Raw genomic sequence first — 20188 nt, 5'->3', positions numbered from 1 at the left:
CAGTAAAGAAGGGTTAGACGTGACAGAGATGGTGTAATTTTAATTTCTAGTCATTTTCCTTTTACTGGAAGTGAATAGTACCATCAAAATCAGTTGGATAAATTTTTACTGGATTGTTTTTACAGTTTGTAAATCTTGTAATTTGTGCTAATAATGCATGTAGATGCTTCAGATTTGAATTATGGGAACAGGATGGGACAATTTACATTAAAAAGTCTGCAAAAACATAGGATTAATGTGTGCCCAAATGGTGGTTACTATAGAAGTATAGGTAAGGTGAACACCTCCACTGACATGAATCCTCCCTTAATGATGAAAAAGGTGCTGCAGTGGTACAGCTGTCTTTGCACAGTGAGAGGAGTAAACAATGTTGACATGCAGAATTTTTAAACAGCTGTAACTGCATCCCTGCTCCTTTAACTTAGCGCCTTTTACTTCCTTTTTGATTTTTTCTTTTTCCTCCTGCCAGTCTGAGGGCTGTGTGTGAGAAGATTATGGCGTGACAGCTGGTAATTTAGTGTGTCGCCCTGATTTATTGCACATTACTAAACCCTGTTGTGAAATAGAGTTACTTAGTTTACAGTCTGAGTTGCTGTGGTTATGCATAAAGTCGTTTGGGGATGCAGCAGTCAGAAAGCGGTGCTGAAGTCACAGGAATTGCGAATTCACAAGGAAGGGAAGTATGTTTTATGCTGTGGATTAACCTCTTGTTCCACATGCTCCCACTCTGGCAACCTCTGGACTGGAGCTGGGCATCCGTGTGCCTGCAGGCAGAAACAGTCCAAATGGCTGGAATTGGAAGCTTGGGAGTCCCTGCCACTGAGGAAATTAAATCCTTGCTCGAATTTATACAGTGCGGGGCAGGACAAGAGGGTGGTGTCAAATAAAGCCCACCCGATAGCTGGACATGTGTTGATTTTAGGGTGAATCAGGTCTGGTGCCAAGCAGGTTGATGGTTTTCATTTACTGAAGAGAACTAATTTCTCCACTTTGGTATACTCAAAGTCTGTTAACAGTTTCAGTAAGTGTGCTAGTCATAATGTTGAATATGTCACAGAAAAATATTCATATAAATTAAATATAACTAATTTTGTTTCTCTTTTCCAGGAGAAGTTGATGTGGACTGGTCCATCTGTAATAAAGACTTAGAGGTAACACAGACAAATGAATTGTTCCATAATTCTTTATTTTTGTGTTTATTAACAAGCAGAGCGGGATGAACAGGATTGAAAAATTCATCTGCAGTTTTTGTTTGTAATCCTTAGCAGCATCCTCCCAAAGGCAAGCGAAACCTGAGCTGTGGTGCAGTCGGAAGAGGTTCACTTGCTGGGGCAGACTTGGGGGCAGAGCGGGAAGAGGATGCCGGGAATCGGCGTCCCTCTGCAGACCCCGCGAGAAGGAGCTCGGCTCTTCCTCCCCAGGCTCTTCGGGGACTAGTAATTGCTTTGTGGCAGCTGAATCCCGTTCCCACCGGCAGCGCTACGCGCTGTCCGTGTTTGGTTAGCCCTCCTGCGCTCCCAGAGGTGGCAGCTCGGGTGCTGGTCAGGTTGGGCTGCCGCCTGAAGCACTTTCGCAAGGTAGCACAGCGTCCAGGAGGAGAAGGCTTCAGCCACAAGGTCCAACTCCTTCAGTTTCTCTTTCTAAGGTTCAGTAAAGCTTATGTGATCAGGTGACATTAACAAATCCTTTCTCTTAAGAGAACTCCTCATTTTGTACCTGTCCCATTCACTTGTCCAAAATTTTATTTCTGTTTTTAAAAATTGTGATGTTTGCTAAGCAAAAAAGGTCGAAGACAGGATTTTCAATTCTGTCTGTCTACACAGAAAGTATGTGTGAGGTCACTGGGAGAGAGAGAGAGAGTGGTTTCCAGCTTGTCTTTTTTTCTTCTTTTTCCTTTTTAAATCTTTCTTTACAATTGCAAATTGCAGATTTGGTCTAGACTTGTATAGCATTGTACTTTGTCCAAGAAGTTTCCCGTAATGTGTGCAGGGGAACATGCAAGTTGCATTTGCAATTAGTGTTAGTTATGTTTGCATTCTGGGAAAAATTCCACTTCATCATGAAATAATGCAGTGAGTAAAAGTGTCTTGTCTAATCAAGGAAAGCAAAACTTCATAACTGCAATTTAAACAGCAAAAAGGAATGTCCCAAGGTGGAAGTTTGAAGAAGGCAATATTTTTCTTCTAGACTATGCAGATTACTCTGTAACAGAATTACCCAGTTCAAACCTGGATGTGTAAATTGTACTTGTAAAAAGTTAAATTTCTAAGTGAACACTACCAGGAGTGACCTTTACAAATTTCCATTTCTAATGAATGCTAAACCACAGAATCTCAAATGATAAATACATTTCTCTCTTCCTGTCCCACCAGGCACAGATCTCCAACTATGCAAGTGTGAGGCATTCCAGTATGCGGTACTACACAGCTGATAAAAATGTTACCTGTAGAAATTGTGGTAGAACGGGTCATTTGTCCAAGAACTGTCCTACTCCAAAGGTAAATGCAACACTTAAATTACTTTTTAGATGCAGCTGTTTTTTTATGATACTCTTTCATATTTGCTATTAAAAGCACTGCTTCAGGGGTTTATTATTTCGTTGAAAGCTTGCTCTGTGTTGAAGGCTAGCTTGCACAAGATCAGTTTACTGTAGAAAATTAGCCATCTATTTTGTGGAGGTCACTGCTTTTATTGGTTTGATAAAGGAAAAAATGTCTAAGTTGAAAATTGAGCAAAAAGACAGTCAGGTACAATATAGAAACATCTGTTTTTCCACATCGTAAAAACAGTTTTAAGATGTAAAACGTTTCTCAAGTCTATTTTCAACAAGTAGAACCTAAGGAAGCCAAAAAATCACCTTTAGTAAATTGAAGGAAGGCAGGCATCTATATAATGAGCCATGATATGAATAATATTAAAAAATATAGACAGGATAAAGTTGGAAATAACTTTAAGCAGCTCAGATAGATGCCAAATACTCAGAAAGTTTGTACAGGGGCTAGAGGTTTAAAGTACTGTGAAGCAGTGGGGGCAGTTGTGCGAAAGTGGGTTTGCTTATCCCCCACAGAGCCCATGAACACCTCACTCCATCACCCCATACTGGGGCTTCCACTGACTGCATCCCCCTGCCCCCCCGCTGAAACGCAACACCTTGAGGTGGAGGTAACACTCACTCACTGAGAAAACTGGCTTTAAAGACATGCCGGCGTAGCCTCAGAGTAATTTTCGGTGTTTGTCACTCCACGTGCATAATTGCGTGAGTCACGCAGCACGTGGCCGAGTGGCTGGGGGTCTGACCCTTCTGGCAGCCGAGCCCCCGACCAGCCCCTGCAGTGCAGGAGGGAGGATTGACAGGGCAGGAGCAAGGGAAGCTCGCACGTAAAGAAAAAGACAGTGTAGTGAGTGAAGAAAAAACCCAAGTGATGCCAAAGCAGTTGCTCACCACAGACCGATGCCCAGCCAGTCCCTGGGGAGCATCTACTTTGGAAAATCCCCCTCCTGCCGAGCAGTAAAACGGCACAGACTGCATTTACAAGCCAGCCCAGTGTCTTGTGTTACAAACTGTATGCCATGTTCCTACAATACAGTGACGTTTTTCAGCATTTAAGAAATGTAACAAAAAAAAGAGTATTCATACAAAGTGCCCAACACTTCTGCACTGAGTCCAATGCACTTTCCCATTGGATGGTTAATTTTTCTGTATTCACTGAGCAGATAACATGGGCCGTGGGCACTGAACAAGTGCTTCTGATCCAGTGTTGAAATCAAGGAAGTGCACGGAATCTGTGCAGTTACAACTTCGAGTTTTACTCTGTTCACAGTCTTTCTTCATTTTGATTTCTTGATGAAACTTAAGATCTCTGGCACTCCTAGTAAGCCGTACACATTAATTTGATTTGTTTTCTTCTTCGTTCCCTCTTTTGATTTTTTCTTTTCTTTACTTTCATCTTTTGAAACCTTCTCACTTAATGTAATTTTTTTTTATTTCTCTGTAGAAAGTTCCACCTTGCTGCCTGTGCTCAGAAAGAGGTCATCTACAAAACAATTGCCCAGCACGTTTTTGCCTGAACTGCTGTTTGCCTGGCCACTATTTCAGGGAATGTCTGGAGAGAGCCTATTGGAATAAACACTGCAATCGCTGTCATATGAAAGGTCATTATGCTGATGTGAGTACAGCCTGTGGTAAAGATCTCAGTCGTTACTGGGTTTTTGTAACCCAAAGATTGAATGTACAATCATTGTCTTTTCATTCTTTCTTTAATTTTTTGTATTGTGTATTTGTATTCTTGTATAAAAAGATTCTAGTTAGTCCTTACCTAGAAGTATGATATATTTCATGAAAAATGTTTTAAAGAAAACAAACTGAACTGTTATAAACACTCAGTGTTTAGTTTAGTTTTGGGCAGTTTAGTTAGAGTGCACAAAAATGTCCTCATTTCTGTTAAATGGAAGACGTGGGAAGGTTGAGACGTGCTGTGCCGCAAGCATGCCAGCAAGAGGTAAAGAATAACTCTGATGCTCTGAGAGTTCCAGATCTGTGGTTTTTTTACTATGACCACATATTCAGCAATGAAAGTATTGTTAGAAGTTTAAACTAATGTCTAAATGGATTTGACAAGCATTTATAACTGTGCTGTGTTCGATTTTGCAAAGGTACTCTGCAAACAACATGGAAGTGGTATGCTTTATTTCTTATGCAAGTGTCTGCCACTAGCTTATAAGGAAGCAGGTTACAACCAGAAAAATAATTATGAAATAAATCATAGAATCACAGAATGTTGGGAGTTGGAAGGGACCTTTAGAGATCATCTATTCCAACCAGAGCAGGGTCACCCAGAGCAGTCACACAGGAACACATCCAGGCAGGGTTTGAAAGTCTCCAGAGCAGGAGACTCCACACCCTCTCTGGGCAGCCTGGGCCAGGGCTCCAGCACCCGCACAGGGAAAAAGTTTTATCTCTCTGTTTCCGTATCCCTCTGGACAGGCCCATTGCACATATAGTGCAAGAGAATTTTTGAAGTAGCATAACAGTTGTGAAATTGTGTAGTCTACTATTAGGAGAAAAATATTAATAGAAATATGTAATATCTGGAAACTTCTGTTGTTTTGTCTTAATCTCACGAGAACCATACTGATGTTTTCTATCTTCGCTGCTGTCATTCAAAATCCAACTTTTTCTACTTAAACTGGCTCATACAGCCTGGATGGACACTCTGATCCAGATGCCTGTCACTCTGATTCTTCGTTCATAGTGTGTTGTGCTGCCTCTATGTCACAATCACTGGAAAGAAAAAAGTGCTTGGTGCAAATAATAATCTGCATTCTGTACCCAACAAAATAACACTTCAGAGGTGTTAACAAGCTTTACCTTGTACCCTAATGCACCTGTATTCGTAGTACAAGCAATTCTGTCAAGTGGGGATATGGAAGGGTGCCTTTTGTCTCGCTAAAAGATTGGATGTTCAGTGTATTTCCCACCAGATCCTTGCTGCTTGCTTCAGATTGAGCAGCACAATGGGAGAGGGGCTTCACTTTATTTCACGGGGAGATGGAGGCTCCATAAAACACATCCATTCTGCTATTAGACTTCACTGAGCTTTCAGAGTTGTCTTGGATAAATGAATGAGTATCTTTGGCACAAAACCATGTGTGGAAATACTAAAAATATTCAAGTACTGTAAGGATACTGGGGTGTGTTAAAGGTCATCCAGATACAGTGTATTCTCTGCGCTGGAGACTACGTGGAAGGAAAAGTCATGGGACTTCCTTTGGCTGAGGCTTTTTTCCTCAAAACTGTCGTAATTATGCAAACACACTCTTCAGTGCATGATCTTTCTTAATAATATTTCTTCCCTTCTTCCAAATGCATTTTGAAACAAGTAGGAACTGGTTTGCTCTTTACAGGGTCACCAAATCTGTTATTACTACTAAAAAAAGTTAGTAGATACAAGAAAGATTGAGAGAGGGCAGTGGTGATAGTAGCAGCGGTTTCAAACTGAAAGAGGATAGATTTATGTTAGATATGAAGAAGAAATTTTATATGATGAGGGAGGTTAGACCCTGGCAGAGGTTGCCCAGAGCAGCTGTGGCAGCCCCTCCCTGGCAGTGCCCAAGGCCAGGTTGGACGAGGCTTGGAGCAACCTGCTCTGCTGGGAGGGGTCCCTGCCCAGGGCACGGGGCTGCAGCTGGGTGGGCTTTAGGGTCCAGCCCAAGCTGTTCTGTGATTTTATGATATGGTGCAGTAGGTCATGTCAGTCCTGTACTAAATGCCAGGAATCCTGGATATGAGGAATATAATGTCACACACCACCACTGCACACTCTGGAAGAAATCTGAAGGAGCATTTAAAATTATTACAAACCATGTAGCCTAAGTAAAAGCTTTTATCAGTATGTCAGCTAGATAGATAGATATATATATAACCAGAAGAGAGTTTTGTAATGGCTCAGAGAATTCACAAACCAGCAATTTTTTATTTTTAAGTGTGTTATTCCTCAAAGCTAGACACTACTGGTTTTTAAATGTTTGCTTCGTGAATTAATAGAATCATAGAATCATAAAGACTGGAAAGGACCTTAAGATTATCAGGTCTAACCTACAGCCCTACCCCACCCTAACACTAAATCATCTCTTGAAGTGCCACATCCAGCTGTTTTTTAAACACGTCCCGGAATGGTGACTCAACCACACCCCTCGTCAACCCATTCCAGTGCTTCACAACCCTTTTGGTGAAGACGTTTTTCCTCATATCCAGTCTAAGCTTCTCCTGGTGCAACTTGAACCCGTTCCCTCTTGTCCTGTTGCTATTCACTAGGCAGAAGAGGCCAACACTCATCTCACTACAGCTGCCTTTCAGGGAGTTGTAGAGAGTGATAAGGTCTCCCCTCGGCCTGCTGTTCTCCAAGCTGTCAAACTTCATGCCAGACTTCAGTGCGGGACAAGCTGTTTTGGCAAGAATGTTCCACCTCTCAGAGAGACTCTTACACAGTAACATTCTTTAATATTTTTAAGAAAGTGTTGAATGCTTCAGCAATTTGAAGTTAGGTGAAAGAATAAAATAGACTGGCAAAGCAAGCAAAATTTCAAGGTTAATATCTTTATGTAACATTGAAGGTTTGTGGATTTACAACCAGCAAGAAGTATATTGTGATGATGTTATTGCTTTGTGAGATTAAGTGATACTACAAAACTACACTTGGAAAAGTCTTATATTCAAATGTTTTTGCTTGTGAGGACAAAGCCCTTCCTATGCCGTCTTTAGATGTCTGTACTTCTTACATAGACACATAGAGAGTGCTGGCTTGAAGTTTAGAAGAATAAACGAGATGATGGAAAATTACTTTGCAGTAAGACACTTAATTCAGTTTAGTAGAAGGTTCAGGTATGACTGTATCATGAAGGTTTGCCCTCATATTTCATAAAATAGGTACAAGCTGGAACATAGGAGGTTCCACAAACATATTAGGAAAAACGTTTTCCCTGTGAGGGTAACAGAGCACTAGCACAGGCTGCCCTGGGAGGTTGTGGAGTCTTCTTGTTTGGAGACATTCAAACCCCGCCTGGACGCGTTCCTGTGTGACCTGCTCTGGGTAATCCTGCTCTGGCAGGAGGGCTGGACTGGGTGATCTCCAGAGGTCCCTTCCAGCCCCCAACATTCTGTGATTCTGTGATTAATTTTCTATCTAAAGATATGGCTTAAATATTTGCCTTCCAAATATACCTGTCTGATTCTTCTAAAAGGTGGGGGTTTTTGAAACGGATAAATATTTGAATCTCTTTCTAAATGTCTCCTCCCTACCTTTATTTCTTCTGTTTGATCAAAGAATGAGAGAGGTTCTGAGAAGGCCCTCTACTCCCTCTCACTGAATACAGAAGTTTATCTGAATAACTCTTCTAGCCGGTGAGGATTATGCTCCATAACCTCTGTCACTGTGTTCAGTCCCCATATTGCAGAATCATGGGATAATTGAGCTGCAGAGGGCAGCTTGACGCCGTAGCTCAGCACTCAGACATGGGAGAGTCCCCCATCATGTGCTTTCTGAGCATGATTTGGGCCGTCCGTGTGTCTGTCCTGCCGCTGCTGAAGGTGGCCCGGGGCACAATGATACGTGGGATGTGCAAATGAGGCCCAGCGCATTTGGGAGTTTATTATTTCTTTTGGTATTCGAATATTAGAAATTTTAATTTGGTCTTCCTCTTCGAGCTCTACTTTTGCTTATAGCTGCATACACAGTACTGTTACTTTAAAGAACGTGAGCGGCACAGTGAGAAGTTAGACAGATCTGTGATCTTAAGTATCTTTTCTTTGCATCACTTGCAACCTTTTCAGGTCTGCACATTTTATGAAGCCAGTTCTTATAAAGTACTCTTTTTTCTGAATTATCCTGAAATTTAAATCCTATCTAAGTTGTGTAGATTATCAGGAACATCACAGCATTTATTTTTTCTGCTCGTTTAGGTTCACCCTAAATCAGAAACGTTGGTGTTTGAAACTTCCAGTCAGTTCTGTCGTGCTTCTGCAGGGCAGAAGTGAGATCACCTGTGCACCAAATGCAGGAGGGTGGGAGAAGGGTCTTATCCGCCCTGTCCTCGCAAAGAAAGATGGCACGGCAGAACTGCGAGGAAGAAGGGAAGGTTGTGAGGCTGTGCAAGTGGGGTCAGAGGTGTTACAAAAAGAAAGAAGGTATTCTTTGAAAACATGATGTCTGTATGCAAACGGGGAAAGGATCGTAAATTCTGGCAGATTAAATGTGAAAGTGCAGAACAGAGGCTAAAAAAGTTTGAGGGGCACTTCACAAAGCAATCAAAACCAACAGCAAGTCTTTTTTCACATTAGAGCAGGAAGCCTGTAAGGCCAAAGATGAGCAAGACATGAAGGGAATGCTCAGGCAAGATGAGGCTATTGCTAACAATAATATTTCTTGACATCTAGTGTTCATAGTGGAGGGAACCAGGGACACTAGCACACTGAAATCTAACTTTGTGGAGGGAATCATGACAGAATCTCTCCAAAGTTGAAGAGAATGTTAGAGTTACTGCTAACCTTGCCAGACCTGGACAATGATTACCCAAAAGCCGCACAGGAACTGGGAGTTGAAATAGCCAGATCAGTGAGGACAGCAGGTAACAACCTTTTGCTTTCTGCCTGACTGGTAACTGAGTGGCTCATACAATGAGACTGTTTAAAATAAGTCCCAGGGAGAGCTGGGCAACCACCTGCCACCCTGATGTGCGCACCAAGCCAGTTTCCAGAAACTTCAACAGCAGTGGCATGTTAGAATGGATGTGGGAGGATTCACGATTGCATTTGTAAAGAGAATCCCGCTTCTTAGAAATCTCTGGAGTTCTTCAAAGGGGAAGGCTGAGAAGCATGTGCTTCTAAGCATGATCCAGTTGACATAGGCTGCAATTTCTAAAAGGTGTTTGAAGTTCCTGACCAAAAGCTTTTAAGGGAATTAAACAGGCATGGAATAAGAGGATAAAGGTAGAATACGCTAGTGTGACATGAAAAAGGGTGAACAACTGGGCGACAAGATTTGCTGAGAAGACTGAATTACTTAGAGTGTCAGTGCTGTGAGCCAACTGTGAAGAAATGCCCAAGGACTGTAAGAAATGGAAGAAAGGCACAATAAAATGGTAGATGAACTTGAGTGGCAATAAATGTAAAGTAAGATGCCTTGGGGCAATATAATTCTATCTTTACCTATGGAAGAATGGTATCTGAGCATGACTACTCTGGACTCAAATTTTAGGGAGATGCAATCTCCCCCCCTAAAATAAAACCCAAAACAGTTCAGTGTTCACAAGTTGTAGAAAAAAAAGATGGTGAAACATTAGGAATCACCAGGAAAGCAATGGGCATCTCAGTGAAGCTTTGGTCCCTCTGTTCAACATCCTTCCGCAGAGCTACAGCTCTTCAGCCTGGAAGAGAGATGACAGAGGGAAGGATGTGTAAACAGCTTCAAAATCAACCATGATGGGAAACAGTTGTTAGCAATCAATTGTTCGTAGTTTCTTCCAGTACAAGAATTAGGGAACATCTAAGAAAGGCAGTAGGAGCTGGGTTCCATACAATCGGTAGCAGATCTGTCAGGCTCCTTGCTGAGAGTTGCAGTAGGTGCAGAAACTCTGCTCTGGTTCCAGACAGAAACTGGTCTCCACAGCATCAGTTTGTGGAGAAGAAGTCCATGGAAGGTTATTGACGGGTCAGAAACTTCATCCATCTCATGCAGTCACTGAACTTAGAACAGTTGGATGTGCAAGAGTGTTAGGGAGAGGGCACGTGCTTTGCCCTGTTTTCAGGCTCCACAAGGCACCGGCTTATGGACACAGAGACCATAGGTTGATCACAGTAACAGATCTGTATGTCTGTGCCTCTGCTAATTACTTCCTGTAAAGAATTAAGATTCTTCCATGGGGAATTTTATCAAAAAACCTGGAAGTGTTTCACCAGACTCAGTTGCTGCGACTGTTCTGTGTCAGTCTGAGTATTGGGATGTTTCTGCTGTCCACAGGAGCTGGACGCAGACCACAGGTTTTGCTTTGAGCCCTGGGTAAATGTGTCCAGTGTTACCCAGAGTTCTCAAAAATTACCTGAAAATGCTAGTGCAGCATTCACACAGGAGAGCGTTGGGAAAAAGACTAATGCATTCATTCCCTAATTTTTTTGAGATGTTATTGAATACTTTGCATGGTCCAAAAAAGTTTTAATTTGTGTTTTCTAGAAAGTTCACTCTCTTTTACTGTGACACAAAGGATGCAAGTCAAGCTCCTCTGCAGAATGTGTTTCAGAACGCCTCCACGCTCACACATTTTTTTCCAGAAGTGAACATGAGACATCTCAAAGTACTTGGCCTCATTTCATTTGAAAAATGTTCAAAGTTACTTAAAACATTTTCAGGGTAAATATATGTATTATCTTCCCTGAAACAGCCCTGGGAATGTATGGAGTTGCCTTAGATGGAAGCAGCCCAGCCTTGTGTGCTGGCCTTGGGAAGATGATTAGAGGAACAGGTAGTGGAGTTGTTCCCAAGTTCACCTTCATCTTTTTGACTGTATGCTGCTCCCATGGGGAAAGAGCACGTCAGTCTTTGTGTGCACATATGTATTGTGTAACTATATATGTGCGTATGTATCTATATACTTAGGCTTATTTGTGCTGTACAGTCTCACCCACCAGCTGCAAGGCTGGGAAAGAACTCCATGAAGAGGGCGATGTATCAGGAGGAGGCAGTTGTGGCAGGCAGGGCAGTCTCTGTATAATTAGGAAGAAAGAGCAGGTCCCAGGGGTCTCAGGCAGCCAGCACCCTGTGGTGCCGGGGCCCCTGTTGTTCCCGGACCGTGCCACTGGCCACGTTCCTGTGAAGATACGTGCATATCTGCACGCCCCAGCACCTACTGGCAGCGCTTCTGCCCAGGAACCAGATGGGTGCCACCAGCAGAATCTCCTCTCTGTGTCCTGGCACATTCTCTGGCCATCCAAACCACCACGCGCCTTTTCTCTCCCAGATTTCCTTCTGCCATTGTTGTTTTCAGAACCCACGCCAACGCTTGCAGCGGGACATGACACAAGCCAGGATGCTGGTGGAGGGACAGGGACAAGCCCGTGGGGGCGGCTGGGGTTGGCTGAGGGGGCCTGTTCCTGCCACTAGTGGTGGCGCGGGCCCTGGGAAGAAAGCGAGGGGTTTGTGCTTCTTCCCCTGTCCCTGGTGTTGTCCCCTTGTTTTCACGGCTGCGACTAGTCAGTGTCCGCCTGACGTTACGCGCAAGCGAACGTTGCCAGGAGCCTCTGGCTGACGCCAGCGGTCAAGCACCTCAGCCCACTCCGTGCCGGCGCGGCAGCCGTCTGCCCTGGTGGCGCGGGGAGAGGTCTCGACATCTGCTCGTGCGGGAGTGCTTTTGAAGGGAAGCATTGTGTGTTTTCCGTGGCAGTTCCCATGCGGAGGTGATGAAAAGTGTGTGTTTTGGCAAATCTTTTGTTTTATTGTGGTAGCTTGCGGCGGGGCAGCTCCTAGCAGCCGCCGCTTTGACAAAGCACCAGAGGATTCTGTTAAAAAGTTGTGTTTAGTAATTGTAGTCGTCGTGTCAGACCATAACTGACTTGGAGCTGAAGGATTTTTGCGAGATGAGTAGCTGTGCCAGCAGGGACCCAAGTCTCCTGGGCCAGCCGCGCTCTCATTAAGATTTGCCGCTAGCCGTGGCGGTGTTCGGCAAGTATGTGACGTGCATGCTGTTATTGTATGCTTGGCTTGTCAGCCTGCAGCTTTCTGACACTCACTTATGTCACTCTTTATTCAGAGAGGAAGAAGCTTTTGATAATTTGACAAGACAAGCTCTTAAACGATCTAGGTCATGGCCTTCACTGTCTGTGATTGTGAACATATTTCCTGAAAGCCCTGTCACTCATCACAGCTACATTTTCTCCCGGGGAGCCGCGGGCCCGTCCCGGTCTCCTGTCAGCGCGTGCATTTTGGTTATTCATACGCCAAATACAGTAGCGGGGTTTTTCCTTCCCTTTTGCAAATGCTTGCATGTTAGCGAGGCTAATCCTCTCCCCCGCGCCGCGCTCCCAGCAGGGCCACGTCGAGGGCCCTCTCGGCTCAAGGCAGACGACCGGCCAAGGGGAGCGGAAAGGAGGAAAGGCCGCTTAGTGCTGTTTTTGTGTTTGCTCATTGTTGTGGAAATATGAGAACTGGTGGCAAGGGCCTTGTCTATTGAGCACTCGAGTCCTGGTCTGCTGTCAGGGGCTGTTTGAGATTGAGTGTTTTATTTTCTTTGATGTTCACGTTTGAGAATAGGGAAGTGGGAATTAAACAACAGATGCATTAAGCCGTTGTTCTGGTAAAACAATAATTAGCACCTGATAAAATTCAACACGGGTCAAAATGCACAGCATCCACCCCCGATTCGTCTGGTGTGGCAACCTGAGCTGGATCAGGCTCGGGTACAAATAGTTGCCCCTCCAAATTAACCGAACGTGGGCCGCAGCAAAAACAGCTGCAATTTGGGGAAATTAATTGCCCAGCACTCGTGTGGCAAAAGGCAGGGGGAGGTGGCAAAAGGCGCGCGGAAGTGCCCCTCGCCTGCGGCAGCTGTGCCGCTGGAGCGCGGCATTACGGGTAGGCACCTTTGTGTGGTACATCTAGGTGCTGGTAAGGTCAGACCACTGGGGCAGGAAATAAATGCAATTTTATTTTAATGTAGTTCATCACACTGCCACCGTACTTGTATACCACAAGGGCTTTTCTATAAATGAGGGCCGTTCATGGTTAAGTACTTTTAAATAAATACGGAAAATCACAGGTTCAGTGGTTGTTGTATTTGGCTATGCTCTCTTCCATAGCAAACCTCTTTGCTTCATTTGAGAAGCTAGTATTCAGTAGTAATTGTTAATTATACTTTTTGTCATTCCGTGATAGAAGATGCAGACAGTAACTCTGAGCTGCTGCAAGGTAGTAAGACTCCTATGAAAAGCATCGCTTCTAAAAAGCCAGGCATCTGTTTTCGACTCTTGTGTTCAACTTCAGAAGTTCATAACTGATCATTGTGATGATGAAAATGTTACACCGTATCTCCATCTGAATGAAGAAATATGCTCGGCCAATTTTCCCTTACCACGTTCTTCCTACATCCCTTAAGTTTTCCCGCAGCCTTAAAACATGTTTAAGGACCGTGAGGATGAAACATACCTCTCGATAGCACAGCTGAGGGGTTGGTGCTGCACCTCTTCCAGTGTTTTGGTAAGAGCTGTGCCAACTTAGTTTCCCACTCTGAGTTACGGCTTTTCACTGTGATGCCTTTGTGTTCAGAGTAAGGAAAAAAAATAATAAAAGAAAAAACCCCACAACCAAACTATTATTCAAACATCAAGTAATTTTTTTATTATCATTATTATTAAATAGCTGCTCTGTGAGTAAAGGTCATATCACAGAGTGGCATTTTGCCAGTATATGACAACTCATTGATTGCGATTTTTCAACCATATTAGTCTGGGGACACTGTGGTAATCGAAAACTATCCAGAACTAATGTATAAATAACTGCCTCCTACCCCTGTGCTAAACCAGCAAAAGCCTCCTGTACAGTTGAAGCCCTTTACAGGTTTGAGAGAGAAGGCGAGGACTTTGATACAATATTTTTGTACGCTAGAGAGTGTTTGTATATCACGCCTCAAATTCTGCGTAAGTTAGCCAAAGAGGAAAATCCTTTTGTTTTCACTCGAAGGCAGCTCAAGTGTGTTCAAACTGTCAAATGCTGTAGTCTGTTCCTCTGTTAGAAATGCGATGTACTTCACACATTTTCTTTATAAAAATATTAATACAAAACTCAAATATTTACATGCAGTATTTGAGTAAAAGGAGAAATGTTGATTACACAGAACAGATTGTAGATTTTTCTCCAGAAAATTGTGTTACTGGTGGAATGAATAATGAATAATATCATTTCCATCGCATCTGGGAAAAACATGGTATATATGCCATAGAGTGATAGTCAAAAATTTGGATTATTTTTTGAGAGGTTCAGTCACTAATATTGGTTGTTAGGTGGGTTTTTTTGTAATAATATACTCTGTCAAAATTTTTAAAAAGAAGCAAGAATTAAGGCATGAGTGAAAAATTTATTCGAAATCTAAAGAAATGTTAATAGTACTCATTTGCAAGTAGTCATGAGGCCTCAATGTTTGAAATTGGAGCTACAGCGTATTATGTAGCAGCTACAGAATAACTAATATTTCTTCCTAAAATACTGAAAATTGAGATTGGCAAACCAAATTGCTAATTGTTAAAATTATTAGGGAGCTATTTTAATGAAAGGGTAAATGTTTTAAACAAAAGTGAAACACCTCCACTGAAGTAACTGTGTGCACACTCTTTGAAACACTAAAATAGCTAACAGAGAAAGTACCAACATTTCTCTGTATGTGGCTTGGGGGTCCTAGTAGAAGATACACACATTGCAAATTTTGTAAAAATACTAAGAACCCTTGAGAAAGTAGCTTCTGTCTCATTGATCATTAACACATTCTGGTTTTGTTTAAAAAAGATCCACGTTTTTCCTCTTTCCTCAGGTCTATTGTGCTATAGCTGTGGTTCAAAAATCTGCTCTGCAAAAATTTTTACAAAGGGCTGCATTTCAAGTTTGTATGAGAGTCTGGCAAGTTTGAAAAAAAAATTAAAAAAAATCAAGCAAGCCATTGTAAAAATAGAAACATTAAAGCAATCTGTTATGCTTCTTGTTTACAACTCATCTGACATTAGGCTACTGAGGATTATTACATGTAACAATTACAGTTTGATTAGGATAGAGATATGTACAAAAATACTAAAATATTTATGTTCCTACATGAAGGGAAGGTACCTTGTGATTTAATTATCAAAATATTATTTAAATTAAAAATGGCAGAAAATGTAGAATTCAAATTCATTTCTGTTTGATTTGCAGCATTACTACTTGTTATAGTTAAGAGCACATTACTTTCCCAAACTTCTAACCTTCAGAGAAGAAGGGGAGAGAGAAAACTGTTACTGGCTTTCTGACAATGGCAGGGAGTGTGTTAAACCAGTGTAAAATTCAATTAAACTGTCTAGCCAGGTTTTTGAAGCTGAAATGCAGACCCTTTCAGTTAAGCTTCTTATTTTCCTGTGACCGACACCGGTGGATACTGTGTTATGCCAAAACCAACAGGCTGTAAAGCACCTTGTTTCATGCTCCTAGCTGATCAATATTTTTATTTTCCAGGCTTGCCCAGAAATATGGAGGCAGTATCACCTAACAGTAAGTAGAAACACCTTTTTTATTTTCTTCTACACCCAACCTATTTACTCTTCTGTGAACTGCTGACCATAAAATATAGACAAGAATCTTCTGTGAGAAGATAATAAACATCTGAAGAGTTTTTGCAGTGAAGAATGCAATGAAACACTGTCACTATTTTTTAAACATCTTTAGATTTTACAATTTTGTTTTAGTACTGTAATCACTAAAATAGTGCCTGCAGTACTCTTTCCTTTCAGTGACTACATTTACACGTAATAAAGAGGGTTAAATTTTAAGTTGAGATGCATAGCAAGCGCGTAATAATCCCATCTCAGATATCCCAGACGTTGGTAATTAATCACTGTGTGTGACAAAGCTTCCTTTTTAAATGAGTAAAATAAGTCTCAGCTGAAGTGGAGATATTAATTTAAGGAAATACACTTTATAAACTTTTGCAGATAATTTCTAATTGGTAAGGACATGGCTGTAACTTCTTTGGCCTGCATTACTTGATCTTTAGTCACTGAAACAAGCAAAACTTTGTGAACTGTAGCAGTGTATTACTTAAGCTTTTTCTTTTTAAGTAAAGTAGTGATAAAAATAAAACAAATTGTGTACAAATATGGCTAGTATGGAACAATCTTTAACTGGTTAAGACAGTATTCGATGGATTGGTATGACAAATCTTTAATATGTTCATTTATTAAATTATTATATATAAAAACACCTTTAAAGATTAGGATTTTTGCCGTTCATCTGATTCTTTGCTGTCATTGCTGTCCACATCAACCTCATATGTATTTAGCTGTTACAGATAATTAATCACTGCTGTCTGTTCAAAACAAAGGAGAAAAGTTTGTCCACTACTTTTCTCTGTGGATCTTTGCTGTGGGCTTTTTCTTTTGATTATTAGATAAAATTTGTTTTATAATTTGTTGCTTCCAACTCTTCATGGTGGTGGAGTGCCTTTTTTTTTTTTTCTCTACTTTGCTTATAAATTCATTGAATAGAAGAAATCTGTGCTTAAACCTCTTCCTTGTGTTTTCTGCATAATGATTTTAAAACAAAGATCTGCTTTGGAAATCCTCCACCTTCTCTGAGCATTTACTTTTAATTAAATAGAATTAGTATCGACTTTAAAAAATAATGTGATCAAAGGGTGCATTCACTGGGTATTTTTGTTTGCTTCTTTAAAATTGCATGAAGGAAAAACGTAAATACTCCATTTCATTATAATCTCTAAGGGCTCATATAAAAAGTTTTTGCAAAATGTTTATGATATTTGGAATCTAATAATCAGATAGATATAGTAGATGCAATATTTTGAGTTCTGGTTTTTACTGATGTGTAAGATTTAATTTAACTTTAGTCTTGCTTGCCATGGAAAAATTCCTCAAAGAGTGAGTTGCAATCAACACTTAGCAAATATTTATTTTTGGAAAAAAAGTGTAGGGGAGCTTAAACCTGACCAAGCGGTTATTAGGGCAGAATTTGAGGTATCTGAGGTGGAAAATTTTATCTGTAAATTTTGGAAGAAGTGTTCAGAGTTTACACCTTATGTAGTGTAAACCTGAAAACATTTATCAAATAGCTCTTGTTAGAAAATCTAGTAGTTACAAATTCAAGTGTATTATTAAAAGTACCCATCTGGAAATTCTTAGTACATTTTAGGGACATTTTGAAATGTGGTCAAATATGGGCATGCAAAGATAAATTGAAATTGTCTCAGTCCCTAGCTACTAATAAATAATTTTTTATTTTGCAGTGAACTGCAAGTTAGCTGCAAATAATCCACATTTGTGATATCTGGGAAATGCTTTGCATGTCTCCATTTTTTGCATGGGAAGTCTGACTTTGGCTCAAAGTTACATTAAGTAGCCAGATTAAGTCTGGAATTAAAAAAAAATTGTATGGTAAAAGACATGCTTGATATTTAAAATAAGTTACACTTCAAGAAGCTATATTATCTGAATTATTTAAATGTATGAGTCCCAGCTTTTATTATTCAGTTTAAGTATTCTCTTTTACACCCACAAGTAAATAGTATTCTTGCAAGAATCTAAACTTCTTTTAGAATAATGTATATGGCATATGTATTATAGAATTGTAACTAAAAATTTGAGATCTTTTACTCTCATATCAACATAGTACTGTTTCATTATAGAAATTCGTTTGTAATTTTCCTACTTTAGAATAAATATTTCTGTGCAAACAGGCTAACAGCTTAAAGAAAAAAAATAATGCAAGTTTAAAAAAGAAGTAGTGTTGTGGTGCTGCAGATGCTACTTGATTATTAGCAAACAGACTAAGGCCACAGTGAGCTTTTCCCATGCTTTAGCCGTGGCTACAGCCACTAGATTTAAATTGATTTTGGTAGATTGATCATGAGTGTCACACATGCAGGTACATGTAAGTGCAAATAAAACAAGGCATTCACGTTTCTAGTAAAAGACCGTTTTTATAACATTGCTTATGGACAGCCGTTGCAAAGTTTGTCTAAATGTTTTGCATCATATAAAGTATTCTTAGTTAATTACTGTGAATGCTTGTGAAAAACCACACAGCCTTTCACCTTTCTCTTTTGTGAGGCTTTTGGTGATTTTATTCATTATCTGGCTCTTTCCTAAGAGATGGACTGCCATCTATTGACTCCTTGAAGCCCCTGCACAGAAACGAGGATTGACTAGAACAATGACTAAATAATAAATGCATTCGGCTGTTATGGGTGGTGGTAGGGTTTTGTTTACATTAGCTGTGGTGACAAATTTTGGCACATTACAAATAATTTGTTGTATGGGCAGAAATGTCTTATTCCAACCAAAATAGGCTGCTGGTGCAAGAAATCTTATGAGCAGTTGAAATGGCAAGAAAGATTATACGCAGAATATTTTAATTTGCCTTGTGATAGAAAAAAGATTATCATATTGTATTCAATGAAGCTTAAATTTAAAGGCTCTGTGATAATCAAAGCTTTATAAGTGGATGAAGTTAGTTTCTTTAAACTTGTTCTTTCAAGTCTGTTAACTAAAATTATTCTGCAAAAAACCAATCACAGTCAGCAGAACAATCCAATTCCCACTGTGGTTTAAAATAATATTTAATAACCTCCTTAAGGTGTTGATATAAAACTTTTACAAATCATTTCCGTTATGCCTGTTCTCTGTGTATTTCTCCTGTATCATAAAGGGGAAGTTACATTTGTCGAAACATATTTTAGGTTTTTTCTTCATGTAGGTGTCTATTGGCAATAAATAGGTTGTCTGTGATACCCGCTTGTGTTGATCAAAGGGATTATTATCAGTTCAAACAATAACATGAAGACTTTGTTGGCAGATCCGGAATAAACAGTTCTGGTCATAGCAACTGCAGTGTAAGTAATAATAATGCGTTTGATTTTTTTCACAGAGGAGGCATCTGAAGGTCTTGTAAAGCTCTTTGTTCTAGGTTTTTAGGAAGGTTAGCTTGCAACTCCACCTTTCTACGTGCCAGGTGCTCTGCTGCCCAGATATAGAGCTACCCCCGATCTCCTCGGGCAGCGGGCGCTGGGGCTTTCCCTTCCTCACTGCTCGCCTTTCTCATGTTTTTTCAGCCATAAAAGTAGAGACATTTATTACATATTTTTTATTACATATTTTTTGCACAAGCAGAGGCCAGTTCATACCCTTCTACCTGCAAAAAAAAAGTTCGATTAAGGAACCCCATGATTTTCATTTGTTTGGTTCGATTCTGCAGTTTACTCTTAAAAAAATCTGGCGGCCTCCCTCTGGGTCTGACGTGCTGCCCGCTGGCCTTCATCAGCCACAGCCCTTCCCCACGGCACCGGGGCAGCCAGCCTCGCCTGCACCCAGCATCACCCAGATCCCCAGCCCCCTGGCCTGTAGCCATTCCGTGCCACCGCTGGGACCAACAGTGGGTGCTGCGTGGCCACCAGCAGCCGCGTCTCCATCCCACAGGTGACATTGCCAGAAAACAGAGAGGACATTTATTCTCGGTGCTTTGTGACCCGTGTTTTGCTTCGGGCGCAGAGTTGTGTGTTTTGGAGCGAACTCCCCTGCGAGACATATCTCGGGCCCTTCGGGGCAGCAACAGTCGTGTGAGCGGTGTGGCAGCGTGATGCGGGGCGCGTTGCCGGCACCCTGGCCCTGCCTGCCGCTCCTTGGGGGCTTGCGCTGCACCGATGCTGCCCAGCCCAGGCACTCGGGCAGGAATTCAGCTGCCACTGCCAGCACCTCATCCAGAAAATACCTACAGAGCGGTGAAATTACACCCATAAAACAGGCAGAGCACAGTTTGTAATTTTCTCATGTGTTTCGTGGTATAGGTGCACATGGTAAAATGCAAATCCTGCTCAGATTAAGTGTTTCCTTGCTGTAGGGGGTTGCTCGTTTTTAACAACCTGCTCCATCCCTGCATGGCTTCGGCAGGCCGGCCTC

At 41.4% G+C, this 20188-nt stretch overlaps 1 protein-coding gene across 1 annotated transcript in view; it reads left to right on the top strand.

Annotated features, from left to right (window-relative positions):
- Positions 1–1107: 1107 nt before the first annotated feature.
- ZCCHC7 (zinc finger, CCHC domain containing 7) overlaps positions 1108–20188 on the top strand; it is a gene marked incomplete at its 5' end in the record, with an annotated part of 38132 nt that continues 19051 nt past the window's right edge. The window contains 4 exons of the mRNA XM_009873027.1: positions 1108–1151; positions 2373–2498; positions 3996–4166; positions 15738–15773. Coding sequence (XP_009871329.1) covers positions 1108–1151; positions 2373–2498; positions 3996–4166; positions 15738–15773 — 377 coding nt within the window. The remainder of the gene's footprint in view (positions 1152–2372; positions 2499–3995; positions 4167–15737; positions 15774–20188) is intronic.

The sequence above is a fragment of the Apaloderma vittatum genome, unplaced genomic scaffold (assembly GCF_000703405.1).
Source record: "Apaloderma vittatum isolate BGI_N311 unplaced genomic scaffold, ASM70340v1 scaffold12547, whole genome shotgun sequence".
Classification (NCBI taxonomy): Eukaryota; Metazoa; Chordata; class Aves; order Trogoniformes; family Trogonidae; genus Apaloderma; species Apaloderma vittatum.
The sequence above is the reverse complement of the archived record's forward strand: the minus strand, read 5'-3'. Positions and strand labels throughout refer to the sequence as shown.